The sequence below is a fragment of the Rhipicephalus microplus genome, chromosome 3 (genome assembly GCF_043290135.1).
Source record: "Rhipicephalus microplus isolate Deutch F79 chromosome 3, USDA_Rmic, whole genome shotgun sequence".
NCBI lineage: Eukaryota > Metazoa > Arthropoda > Arachnida > Ixodida > Ixodidae > Rhipicephalus > Rhipicephalus microplus.
The window spans coordinates 77737320-77751832 of record NC_134702.1 but is presented as its reverse complement, the minus strand read 5'-3'; the positions used below and the strand labels follow the sequence as shown (position 1 = coordinate 77751832).

The 14513-nt window shown below is 45.2% G+C and overlaps 1 protein-coding gene across 1 annotated transcript in view; it reads right to left on the bottom strand.

The window, feature by feature from the left end:
* Window positions 1-4659: 4659 nt before the first annotated feature.
* The window catches only part of Coq5 (ubiquinone biosynthesis protein COQ3, mitochondrial), a 34703-nt gene continuing 24849 nt past the window's right edge, over window positions 4660-14513 (bottom strand). Inside the window, exon 7 of the mRNA XM_037424161.2 lies at window positions 4660-5177. Within this exon, the coding sequence (XP_037280058.2) occupies window positions 5076-5177 (102 nt within the window). The 3' untranslated portion in view covers window positions 4660-5075. The remainder of the gene's footprint in view (window positions 5178-14513) is intronic.

The following is a 14513-nucleotide window of genomic DNA, read 5'->3' as shown; positions in this document are numbered from 1 at the left end:
CCTTGTATCACTTTGGAACAACCCAACTGCATTAGTTAAAATGCCTGGTTTGACTAAATGTAGTTGGTACACCTGCAGCTAACAAAATAAAATGAGCAAGCAAATGCCAGCCACTGTCACTACATGGACATGCCAATCTTGTGAAAGTGGTAGTACAATGGAATTCCAGCAACTTTTTACCGCATATAAAGCTCATAAACGCTGCTCTAATGCAAACAAGAAGACGAGCAACAATAAGAGACAGCAGCCAATAATCGAACTATTTGCGAGAAATGTTACAGGCAGGCTTCACAAGATGTGCATTGCGGTGAAGCGTTGGTGGTGAGGTGAGCATAGCACATGCAGTTTCAATGCTGTTATCCCTTCCTAGTGTTCGAGCAGGGAAGTGGCCACACCCACTAACACCCTGCCCTCCTCCTGCCACTGTCATCCCTAGAATGCGCTGTCGGCACGGGGTTCTCAAAGTGGGTTGCCACAAGGCTAGTATCATGGTTGTCCAAGTACTGAAAAGTTATTTGACTATATACCTCTTAATTTATATCACATTACACAGCTTCTTAATTTAATAAAATTGTCCATTGCACTTAGGATTCAACTAAGCCACTGCAAGCTGCATCTGCGCTTCCGTAGTCTCAGCTGTGGCAGTGGTACAGTGCTTATGGTGCTTGGCTACTGACCCGATGGCCACAGGGTCGTCACTAGCAGTGGCGGTCACAACGTCAATAGAGCCCTGAATGCTGGAGGCATGTGTTCTTGCTTTTAGGTGCATAGAAAAGAACACCAAGTGATCAGAATTTCCAGAGCACTCCAGAACTACATCCCTCATAATCATATCATAGTTATAGCATGAAAAATCCCAGCAATTATTATTATTACTTTCACAGTCTGTGTCCAGTAGAGTCAGCAGAGTGCAGGTTTGTGCAGTAGAGTCCTAGATTTGTCATGGAGCAATTAGTGGACACACAGTGATCACATTGATCACACTCGCAATCGTAGCACGCAATCAGTTTGAAGGCCAAGAGTGACTTTTCTGGACTTTTCGGGGATTGGTGGCAATACTACTGGCTGTTAATGTGGCCATAATAATGGGCAGGTGTCCACATGCCTCAGTTTCTATGCCTCCTGGTTTGCTACTGCATCACAGTAAAAGCTTGTTCATTCAAGTTTTATCGGACAGGAAAAATGTTTTAAATATTTGAATGCCAAATAATTAAAAGAGAATAATTAACAGTATGAAGAAAACAACAAACAACAGACCATTACAGCAATGTATTTTCAGTATCACGATGAACATGCAAATCATACTTATTTCATATAGGAGCAGTGTGAAAGCTGCAATTTTAATCAATCGTGACTACGTTCATAATGTGACTGCAGCTCAGGGCAACCATGTCTTTAACTGAAACATGCTCTAAAGTCATCCCTTACAACAAACTACCCCTTCCAACATCACCACACACATATGGCAACAGCTTTTTTTTCCTATCCCCTGAAAAAAAGTGACTGTCAACTGATCGTTCATCTGTCGCAATATAGCAAGCAAGTTTTGTGTTAACATGTGGACTGCAGCGGAAGCTCTTTAGCTTGAACAGTTTCCAGTGAGTTAGAGCTTCATGACATCACGTGCGAATGTCAAAACAAAGCTACTGAGAGCCGATTGCACCGTGGATGAAACCGTGTTCGCTAAAGACATGGTCATAACGTTCATGCTGTTCTGAAGGCACCCACGTTTCTTACGCCCAGAGCCAAAACAAAGCTGCTGAGCACCTCATCTGCTGCTAAATACACCTGGCTCTTGCCTGGCTTGATAAAGCACCATCATGAATGTGCTTCAGAACAGTGTGGACACTATAATCATGAATGGCAAATGTGCAATGCTGAAGGCATGCGACAGAAACGAAACTACTGCTTGTCCCAGCTTTGACCCCAATCGTTATTGAAGCGTTCATAGGTAGCACCCATGCAGTTCGAGTGCAGCGAGTGAAATAAAAAGACCAAACAAATTTGCTGCAGCCACTAAAAGTTTGGTTGCAGACGGGATTCCGGTAGGGCTGTCAATAGCGACCTCGCATTTCTAAAGGCCCACGGATATTTCGGCTATTCCCAAACGCTGTTCTTGGTTCCTTGGTTCGCACACTTGCAGCACTTTACGCTTAGTGTGCTCCAAAGACTGTCCAAACTAACCGATCTGCAGTCCAATATGTCCAAATTAAATAGGTTTTGATGCCATTGACACATGCTTGCTGAGACCAGAGAATACGTCTGAATTATCCCATTTCCTGAACTAATGGCAACCGAATTAACAAAATTTTATGGTTAGACATGTCAGTTTCATAATGAAGGTGTGTGATGATAAATTTGGTGAATATAGAGCATACTTGCCAGTAATTAGGTTCCATTTTTTAATTATTTTTTTACTGTAATGACTAATCAAATGAATTACTTTTATGTATTACTTTTTCTCACTGCATAAAGACTGATCACTAAAGTAAAGAAAATAACAGGGGCAAATCAACATGCATACCTGCCAGAGATCGAAGACTTGCGGGGGCAACACCTGTGATCGGCAAACAGAACTTTGTCCTAAATGATTGCTTCAAAAGGGGCCCTGCAATACTTTTTGTACATATGTAATGAGAATTAACTGCACATCAGTATTCGAGGCTCTTGTGAATATGCAAGACAAGCATAGCACTGCATGACGCGCGGAATTTGCACAGTCATTTCCCGAAAAGCCACAAATGGCTTGCTCTTCTCTCAGCAGACTCACACGGACACGGCCAATGGCTGATTTCATGATCATAAATGCTTTCTCGGTAAAGCTTATATTGGTAGTTTCGAGCACACTAAACAGCAGATACAAATTTATCACAGTTTGGAAACTCTAGTAATCTCTCCTAGTACTTATTATCTCGATTAATCGTCATCCATTTTGTTTCTTCACATATTCATATGAGGCAACACATGGTTTAGAAAAGCTTGTGCTATTTCAAACCCTACAGACCTAAGTGGGTCTCTTCTTTGCATTGAAAATACTACCATAGTTGTTAAGAATTCACATCGTCAGTTCTAAGTCCACCAGAACACTGGCCAGTACATGCTTGCTTTTTTAAGCGCCTCTCAAGCAATGCAGGCCTCAATAGACATTGATTGATGCTTGGCTAGATGAAACTGCTTCAGAATGTATTATCTGGATTCTGCTACTATCCGTCAACCAATCTCATGAAGTACAACACTGGTGAGCACCAGACCAGGCACCTGCAGAACAACCATAGTGCGGTAGTGCCGAAAATTGCTCGAGTGCTGCATCAGCTGCGCAAGCACCATGGTGTGCCACCGCGGTGGTTTCACGACTTCTAGCAGTCATACCAGTATACTCTTCATTGTTTCAAAATCGGGTTGAGCCAGCTTGTCGGGAGATTTATGGCTGCAATTGTTCTTTTGGGAAGGCAGGTCAGAAACTGGGAGTCTCCCAAGCTAATCAAAAGCGTTCGCAGGTATGAATATTATTCCAAACCTCAACCGTGTGAATGGGCCGGCTCCCAGAAAAGTTGTGTAACATATGCATTTGAAGTCCTGATAAACATTCATGGCCCCTCACACTTTGAAGAAGAGGGATGATGATGGCTGAATGTTTTGCTGTCTTATGAACAGCTCAGCAACAGGATGTAGAGATTTTCAAAGGTTTAACCGAGTCCCCCAAGAGGGGAAGCTTTTCTTTAGACAAAACTGCCATAGGTTCTCTGGTCCCATGTCCCCTTATTGCCCAATCACACTTGAGTCAAGCAAGGCCAAGCAAGCTTTGAGACAGGTTAGTGCAAGGGTGCAGGGAACTCGATTCAGCTAGCAGGTCCTCAGTCATAAAATTTTGTCTCCCCAAGGGCCGGGACAGTGATAAATGAAAAGAAGGAGAGAGGGGGAGGTGTATTAAACAGACTGTAGCTAGCGTATCCACTTTCCTATATTTCATTTCTGGAACATATTTCAGAAGGAACTTCTACATCATGTTCGAACCTTTTCCCCCTATATCGTACAGTCACATGTCGATGTCTCGTTCAAAGCGAGGAAAAAAACGCTCTCTTTTTTCTGTTTTCTTTTTTCACTTCCCCAGCACAAGTGAGCACTGCGGTTCAATAAAGGCAAGTACCGCCGAAGATATTTATAAAAACAAAAGGTTCCAGCTCTTTCTTCGTGTACTGGCTGCACTCGTGACTTTACCCCCAAATCTCGGAATAATCAAGTCGTTAGAGGAGTATGAAAGATAATTTATCCCTAGACTCATCTCTACTTCTATCACAGCTATTATCCAAAACCTCATGCCACTGTAGACATGATGCACCAACACCTTACTGCATGAAACCGATGGTTTGACACAGCATTGTCTGGTATAGACTATTGTCTGGACGGGAAGAAGCATCAAATATTAAATTGAAATGAAAAAATGCCATGAAAATAGAAAGGTTTAAAGTATTAAAAATTGACGTTTCGGCTACGGTAACTGAAACATCGATTTTTCGTGTTTAAACTTTTCTATTTTCGTCGGTGCTCTTTCATTTCGTTTGCCTTCAACACCTTACTTCGCAAGAACGAATACATCTAAGTTCTTTTTTTCCTTGTGTTAGAACCGAATGTACCTGTACAAATGAATTGACGTCAAGATCTTGTATAAATTCTGTTTTATTTTGTCAAATGTATCCAATATATTTAACACTTGTCATATTTCCTGCTTGGGCTACATGTATCAGATTAATAATAAATTAAGTAAACTAAAATGTGTGTGTGTGCTTGAGTGAAGGTGGGGTAGTGCGTAATCCACACGCACACTTTCTGACAGTGCCATTTTCTAAAACACTTTCAATCCACTTGCTAGAGATTGTCAATGCAGATAATGCACGGGAAGATACTTTCATGAATAAGTTCATTTCTACAATTCACCAGCACCTCGGAACACTTATATATACATTTTGTATGTACACAACAGCAAGGAACAAGTTGCTTCAATGGCGCAAAATTGAGATCCGAACCAAGTCCAGTGAATGAAGCGAGGCCGTCTCAGTTAATCTTTCTCGTGTCCGTCAAATCTTGAAGCCGGAATGAATGGCAGCTACTCCATTCATCAGGTTTTCATAGGCGACTTCTTTGAAACCCGCCGCTTGGATCATTTCCTTGAACAGGTCCTGTGTACGTCAATAAAATAACGAATGAATAGACTAGATTTTCGCCATTAGCAAAGAAAATACTAGCTTCACTTCCTTTTTTAACATGAAAGTGTTTTATGCCGGCGCCTACCAAGACTTCAGTGATGTACTTTCGTCATGCAAAAAACATAGACGAAATATGCATGTTCAAAACACAAAGAAAAATGTTGCGTCAATGAGAGTCAAACCCACGACGTCTGGGTCCATGACGACAGATGCCAGGCATGTTATCACATGCTTGGTGTCACACCATGGTCGCATGTTTTGTAGGCCTTACGCTGGGTCACCAACTAAATTGCAGTTTTCAGCGAAAAATTGAAGGGTCTATTGTGCCTGTAGATATATGAAAAAAAAATGGGCTGTAAAAGTATATATTTCACTGTAAAGGAAGCCCTAGAAGTAGCCGATTATAAATCCTACATAATGCAGGCGACCACCATTTTCCCATGGCGTCTGTGACGTCATGTGCTTCGTGGTGTGTAGCAGTCATCTTCAACGCCACTTTCTGTAACTAAAAATCGTCCAATTTGCCACACTATGCAGAGACAGCTGTCATAGCTCCGTCACACATGCAACTCACCACGAACCACAATCGTCACTGGAATTCAAGAACTTGCAAAGCAAGCAACTTGTTCCGTCACGGCTCACGAGCGTGCCAGTGTTGTCCGATTGTTGCCCCCTCTCGCGTGTTTATAAAGATATCCATTATTAATGCAGTGATCGATCAAATGCGATTAAATTTAGACAGCTTGTTTGTGAACACCCAAGGAAGAACTCACGCAACACATATGAGCGAAAATTGGGTTTCATAGTTTCTTTGAATGTGCTAAGCTGAACAGGCAGCATTGCGCAGCTGACTGCTTTCTCAAGTTAACAGAACATTTTTTTTTTTTTTTTCCGATTTAATTTTCATTTGGCTTCTAATCATTGTTATACACAAGAGCATGGCTCATCTGCAAGTTTTGTTACAGAAACTGTGATCCAATACTTTTGATGTGAACATTAGTTAAATTTAGTGAAAATAGCTACGACAGGTATACACTATGTTACGGAGGAGTTTCAGTGCCGCCATGCTGGGCTGTTCACATTTTGTGTCTTGCATCTCTAGCAAGTAAAAAAACAGTGTTACAGTAGACGCACATGGATGAAAACATTTAATTTGGTGCATAATGTTTCATGGCCTTATTAATTTACCTCGCAATATCTAAAAGCAGGAAAACATTGGCTTAACTGCCCATGGTGGTGGCGGCCATATGTCATAAATAAAATAGTCTATACTACTACATAAACAAGGCCATCTTCTGAGTATAGCGTTGCATGACATGCATGCGCAGCCGTTCGTTTTGTTTTGTCCCTCGGCTCTCGATTTGCCACCTTTCTTCCCATTACTGATCATAATAAGAATGGGCCCAACAGAAAAAATTCATAGCAATGTTTAAAGAGCACCATTTTTGAGCAGGGTCAAGTAGAAATGCTAGAAGACAACAAAAATTGAATACTGACCGAAATCAAATGAGAAGTTTCACACAATCTCTTCGGCAACAAAACCTTTTAAATGATTTCACACATGTACAGTCACGTCCAAGATGAGCTGCAAAATGTTGTGCGTGCTCAAAGTGGCACTGACATAGCAAAAGTTAGTGAAGTGGACACCGTTTCAGTTACTGGTATATTTTCTGAACCGATTTGACGGATGCCAAGATAACTGCTCAAGCTTGGAGCCCTTTCAACCATGGCCACCATACTGGAACTCCTGTTGAGTGAACAACTGTACACCAAATAGATCCTACTTTCACCAATATTCTTGTTTACTGTGGTGCAGTAGACATGAAATATTCACCAGTGACTGGAAGTATTGTAAAGAAGAGGAAGTACTCCGGGGTTTCGGAGTACTTCGGAGTACTCCGGGGTTTCGGAGTACGCTCGATGCTGCTGCCTCTGTGCAGAGGCAGCAGCATCGAGCGTGCAGTAGAGGCTCGAGCTCGTGAACTGCGGCTGGTGCATCGCCTTACTAGCAACAACCTTTCTGCTCAATAAATCTATTTTATATTTTGTGGAGCTCTGCTGGGCACCGTCCCCTATACCTTCCTGCTACCATCCTGCAACTCCGTTCTCGATGGCTACCTTCTGCTATGCCAGACGACAATCAGCAAACGCTTCCATCGCCTCCGGCCACCTGTCCAGGCAGTGTTCCTCAGCTGGAGCCTCCGATCTTCAGCGGAACAGATGACAACGACGTTGAAGATTGGCTCTCGACTTTCGAACGGGTGTGCGCTTTGAACAGATGGACGGACGCGGACAAGTTGACACGCGCGTTGTTCTACCTCGTGGGTGTAGCGAGCCTTTGGCTTAAAAACCATGAGAGAGACGTCCGAACGTGGCCGCAAATCAAAACGTCGATTGTACCAGTCTTCGATCGACCTTCCATCCAAAAACTTCATGCTGAGCAGCGTTTACCCACACGCGCACAAGAAGGGGGTGAAACCTTCTCGAGTTACATAGAAGACGTCGTCGATTTGTGCAGACGCGCGAACGCCGCAATGACGGAAGCTGAAAAATGTAAGCACATTCTAAAAGGAATTGACGACGACACTTTTCAAATGCACTTGGCGAAAAGCCCGACCACAGTTAACAACGTAATTAGCTTGTGCCAAAGCTATGATGAATTGCGGAAGCAGTGAGCTCTGACAAGACGTCCTCCAGCGCACGATTTAGCATCACTGTCTAGTGTGACCAATGGTCATGACCAAGCGTCGCTAATAGCCTAAATAAAAGCATTTGTCCACGAAGAAGTCGCCCAACAGCTTTACTTGGTGCCCTTAATACCAGAACCTACCACAACTTTACCGTCGTATCTCCGTGGCGTCATTCAAGGAGAGGTCGCCGAGGCCTTACCAGCTGCCCGCGAGCATAATCTTGTGGCTGCTCCACACACCTACGCCGCGGCAGCAGCCATGCCAACTCGCAAGGCACCTGCACCTCCATTCCAGCCTCGCGCGAACTATCCCCCACCTCCAGTCCACTGGACCAGCTCTAACACCACCAACCCGTGGCGCACCCTCGACAATCGACTCATATGTTACATATGTCGATACCTCGGACACGTCTCAAGATATTGCCGCTGCCGGATGCATATCACCGATGAAAACTGCCGTGAGCCCTTCTTCCCGCTTGACTCCAAGGTGCATTATGGCTCCTCCACTCCAACGCCAGCCTGCTACCAAGACGACCACCGTCCTCAGCCGGGACATCTTCGTTCGCCCTCTCCACGCTGCCGCTCGCCTTCTCCTATGCATCGATTGCCCACGCCTAATGAGGAGGAAAACTAGACGATGCAGTTCCTGAGGCAAGAACTGCGCAAGTTTTGGTTTGCCCAAGCCCTCATTCGTCACCTACCGATGTTATTGATGTGTTCGTCAAAAATATCCCGACTGTCCTTCTTGTAGATATCGGTGCATCTGCTTCTGTTATCGATGCTGGATTTTGCCACTCAATTTGTAAGGTTACGACACCTTTCTCTGGATTATCACTTCGCACTGCTAGTGCTCAACCTGTTTAACTGACCGCAGTAAGTACAGCCCGTGTAACAATTCAGGGCGTTCTGTATATGATAGAGTTCATCGTTATTTCATCGTGCTCCCACACCATTATCTTAGGATGGGACTTTTTGTCGCGTCATAACGCCGTAATCGACTGTGCTCAGGCCGAGATTGAATTTTGCTTACTGGATGACCGAGCGTCCGTCAACACCCACTCCGCCGCTAAACTTGTCGTAAATGACGACACCTACATCCCTCCATCCTCTTTTGCATTCGTACCAGTTTCATCATGCAGCGCCATATCCAACGGCACGGTCTTCTTCACACTATCTCCAATATTCATTGCCCGAAGAGCCCTCCCACTGCCTTTTGCTGCTCTCAACCTTGTAGAAAGCTCAAACACAATGGCAATTTATAATCATGAGTCATCACTTTTATCCCTACTTTGTCATGAGTGCCTTGGCCATGTCGAGACGATCAGTTCTACCAGAATTATATCCGTCCCCGATGAGGTGCTTTCTACCTCGGTCTGCAAACTCGCTGTCGTCTCCGTGGCTGACCCAAGATCGGCAAACATATTTCAACCATTCATCACTGAAAATTTGACATCTTCGCAGCGTTCACAGCTCCTTACCATCCTTGAGTGCTACCGCCATTCTTTCGACGTTGCACAAACATCTCTCGGCCGTGCCTTAGCAGTAGAACACCACATCGACACTGGGTCCTACTCACCGCTGCGACAACGACCATATTGTGTGTCCACTACAGAACGCCGCGTCATTGCTGACTAAGTAGACGACATACTTCGCAGAGGCGTTATTCGACCTTCACAGAGCCCATGGGCGTTTCCGGTGGTCCTCGTCAAAAAGATAGACAGTTCTATTCGTCTCTGTGTCGATTTTCGGCGATTGAACAAGATCACGCTAAAGGATGTCTATCCACTGCCACGCATTGAAGATGCTTTGGACTGTTTACAGGGTGTCGAGTTTTTTTCCTCGTTAGAGTTGTGGTCAGGCTACTGGCAGGTGCCGATGGCGGAGGCGGACCGTTCCAAAACTGCTTTTGTCACGCCAGACGACTTATATTAATTCACCGTCATGCCCTTCAGACATTTGCAACGCGCCTGCAACGTTCGAACGAATGGTGGACAACATCCTGCGTGGACTAAAATGGAAGATCTGCTTGTGTTACCTTGATGATATCGTAGTCCTTGCCCCTAGCTTCAACACACACTTACGTCACCTTCAGCACGTCCTTACTTGCTTGACCAACGCCGGTTTGCAATTAAACCTTAAAAAATGTCGATTTTCATGCGTCAACTGAACATTTTGGGCCACGCTGTTTTCAAGGAAGGCATCCTCCCGGATACCGAAAAATTGCACACTGTAACGGTGTTTTCTAAACCTGCCACCATCAAAGAACTTCGGAGTTTTATTGGCTTGCATTTGTATTTCCGGTGATTTGTCCGAAACTTTGTGTCTATTATATAATCTCTCACGCAACTCCTCGGCAACTGTTAAGACCTCTCATCGTGGTCCCCTGCCTGCGACGAGGCTTTCACCACCTTGCGACGGCTTCTTACAGCGTCACCCATTCTACGCCATTTTGATCCTGAAGCTCCAACTGCAATCCACACCGACGCTAGTGGTGTAGGCCTGGGTGCTGTGCTCGCACAGCATAAACCGGAGCATACGGAATACGTCGTGGCATACGCTAGTCCCACACTTACCAAGGCAGAGAGCAACTACAGCATCACAGAAAAGGAGTGTTTGGCCATTGTGTGGGCCCTTAGAAAGTTTCGGCCATATCTATATGGCTGTTCTTTTGACGTCAAGACCGACCATCATGTGCTGTGCTGACTTCCAAAGTTAAAGGACCCATCTGGCCGCCTTGCTTGCTGGGCATTGAAAATCCAAGATTATGACATACGCGTGGTTTATCGGTAAGGACGGAAGCATGCTGACGTCAACGCCCTTTTCCCTCTTTCTCAGAATGCCACAGCTGACTCCGCTTGTGATCCCACATTGTCATCTCTTGACTTTGACGCCACTGCTATCGAATAACGCAATGACCCGTGGACTGCGTCTCTTCTCAATCATCTCTCCGGCACTTCTGAACTCCCAAAGACATGAGCGCTCCGGTGCCAAGTTCCACACTTCTGGATACGTGACACGCTTCTCTATCAACGCAACTACGCACCAGAGGTACGGAAGTGGCTGCTCGTCTTTCCATGAACCCTGAGGTCGCAGATTTGTTCCTCTTTCCATGCAGACCCACAATGTGGTCACGCAGAAGTCTTCAAGACCTACGAAAGGCTTCGACATCGTTACTACTGGCGTGGTATGTATACCTTCGTCCGCAACTTCGTCCGCTCTTGTGCCAATTGTCAGCGCTGAAAATCTCAGCCGCACGCCTCTGCGGGTGAACTGCAGCCTTTACCATGCCCTTCCCGACCCGTTCCGACCCTTTGAACGGGTCGAAATAGATTTTATGGGCCCCTTCCATTGACTCCGACTGGCAACAGGTGGATAATAGTTGCTATCGACCACCTAACGCGCTATGCTGAGACCGCTGCTCTTCAAACGGCTACAGCATAGGAGGTTGCCACTTTTCTACTGCATCATTTTGTGCTGTGTCATGGAGGCCCTCAAGAACTCCTCAGCGACCGTTGTCGCGCCTTCTTGTCCGAGGTCATTGAAAAATTGCTCGCTGAGTGTGCTATTGTACACCGCACATGTACCGCTTACCGCCCAAACATCAATGGGGCTACCAAGCGCTTTAATCGTACTCTCGGTGATATGCTCTCCATGCACGTGACGCCTCATCACTCTAACTGGGACATAGTTCTCCCATTCATTACATACGCCTATAATACGGCAACGCAAGCAACAACAAGTTCCTCCCCTTTTTACCTCCTCTACGGCCGTCACCCCTCCTCCACCATTGACACCATTCTGCCCTATCGACCGGACGCGTCCGAGTGCCTGCCGATCTTGGACACCGCCAGACACGTAGAAGAATGTCGCCAGTTAGCTCGTCGCTTTACCTTCGATGACCAAAACTGGCAAAAAGCAATTCATGATGCCCAGACCTCAACTCCCGTTTTTCTTCTGGGCGCCCTTGTGTGGCTGTCAGTGCTGCATCCCACACCTGGGCTCTCTTCCAAACTCCTGCTAAAGTACGATGGGCCATATCGTATTCTCGAACAGACTTCTCCAGTAAGTGACTTGCGATGTCGCAACCGGGAAATTGTACACATCCAGAGACTCAAGCGGTACCATGGTTCTACGCCGCCTGCAGAGGACTAAGTCGCCAGGATGGCTCTTTTTTTCCGCGGGGCCATTGTAAAGAAGAGGAAGTACTCAGGCGCAGAGGCAGCAGCAACGAGCGTGCAGCAGAGTCTCGAGCTCGTGAACTGCGGCTGGTGCATTGCCTTACTAGCAACAACCTTTCCGCTCAATAAATCTCCTTTATAGTATATTGATACTCGTTTCTTTTTAAAGGGGCCCTGCAACGCTTTTTGAGCATGGTTCGAAAACGCTGTCAATCAATAGTAGAGGCTCCAGACAACACGCGAGCCAAATGTTATAGCGCAGCATACGACCTGGAATTCACAATAAATGATCAAAGTCAGCTAAAAATTGCTTTCTTTTCCACTGACAAACGACACAGGACGCTCAAAAATCACACATAGATTGCCCTAAGCCATTGGCTGATTTGAACATGGCGCGCTCGATTGCTACAGAGATCGCTGCAAAAGGCCGTCACTTCTCCACGCGCGCGATTGCTCCGAAAAAGCTGCGTGTTCGAAGAAAAAAAAAGAAAAAAGTGCCCAAGGTCACGAGACACGCGTGACCTTTTTTTTTTTTGCCCCTCCCATTTCTCCCTGCTTAGCTTCCAGCGCTTTCGTTGGGACAAGAGAAGAAAGAATGTGATTGTAGTGTGTGTCAAATCTTTGTAAACTTGCTTGAACTGGACGGATTGTTAAATGTTGTGCGGCGTTGAGCTTGTGAAGCAATACGCTTTTCCAGTGAATTAATTTCATGGTTACTCAAAAAAGTGTTTCAGGGCCCCTTTAAATGTGATCATGTTTAAAAGACAAACTGTTGCATGTGTCAAAGCACAGCACAAGCTAAGCTTGAATGTATGAGAACATTCACGTATGTTCTAATTACACAGATTAATGTTACATAACAGGCCAGCTGTTAACAGCTCTAAGCGCTATGCAGCCTGCACAGCTCAATTTCATCCCATTCCTTTTGCTAGAACACTGACTTCTCCTGTTCACTTTCTAATAAATACCAGTGTTCTACTTTCTCGCAAAGGGACACTAAACTGAACCAATAAATCAGTTTAAACTGATAAATTGTAGTCTGAGAATGTCAACGTCACTAATTTCACCATCCCAGGTTCATTATAAAAGGAGAAAATGAGAGTCCAGTTTTAATTTTTATGTTTCAAGCCAGTGTCACGGGTTTCAAAGCACATTTCTCACACTTTGATGGCACCGGCTCGACAAAATTTCCTGCAATTTGGTATGCTGTGTCTAGGACCCCCTCAGAAGACAATGTACCTAGTTGTTACTGAATAAGATCCATATATGTATGGCCTACTAGATGCCATCGAAATCTACCTTGTCACGACATTCAGTGAAAATTTCTAGGCGGCATTGCCACCCACATTTCCTTTTGGCGCGTTTTCTCAATTACTGAGTGTGTTCTCACGGTAGGCACGGTGAATTTAGAACTGAGGAAAAGCAATTTAGTGACATGAGCATAATTGCCTTTCGTCTGGAGTCCCTCTAACACTGCCTAGTGTCACTTGGCTTTCCATCGCTTGTACAGCCTGGCTTACCATCAAGCTTCTCTGCAATAGACTCCTTTCATATCTATGTCAGCTGACAGTAATCTCTTCATCAGCTTTGATTTTGTAAAAAGGTCATGTTCAGGGTACGTGAATGTGAAATGTGCTCGTGTAGCATGTTCATGCGTGGTGCCAGCTGGCCAAGGCTCGCTGCCTCAGAAACTCCTTCGCCTAAATGCTACTGCAATTGCTTTGCAAAGGCAGTGCAATTGACTACAACGTAGTAATTAGTGACCCTACGACCACAGTGATGAAAGGTCTGGCACCGCTGTTGAATTCCAAGCTGGATCATCTGGCACCTGCCTTAGAGACAAAGAAAAATGTTCGTTGGAGCAACGAGCGGCTGATGAGAGTTTCTGGTAGTTGCATTGCCTACAAAGAAAAGAATGAGGCCAACCAGAGAGGATGCGATAGTCTAGAAGTCTCGAGCGGGCCAGTGCTGAGCACTCTCCTGTACTCTGAAACGAAACTTTCTCGAGTGAATGCATTTGGCACAAACAAATATGTATAGTTCAATGTTTTTACCGCTTAGTACGTGGTTTCTTTTGTATGCTGAGTAACAGATGAAAATCTTTTGTGCCTAAGAAGTAAGTCTCCTCCAAACTCGGCAATCAATACGTTAATACGGCTTTTAATAAGTTGTTCTACATCACTTAGTGTTTGTTGTTTTGGGTTTCTACTATTTCATATGCAGCCAGTCATACAGCCTGATATGCAGGTTCGTGCTCGGCTTGCTCAAGCACAGACACTGACTTCTGTTTTATCACCATTCCCTACACTGCCAGCTACATCAGCAGACTGTGAGTGTCAGTCTGCATACTTAATGCCCCTAACCCACTCTGCCAACAACGCACTACTTGCCATCTTTCTGTAGCGCTAGCATGTTCGAAGCTATGTCGCCAGCGTTGCGTAG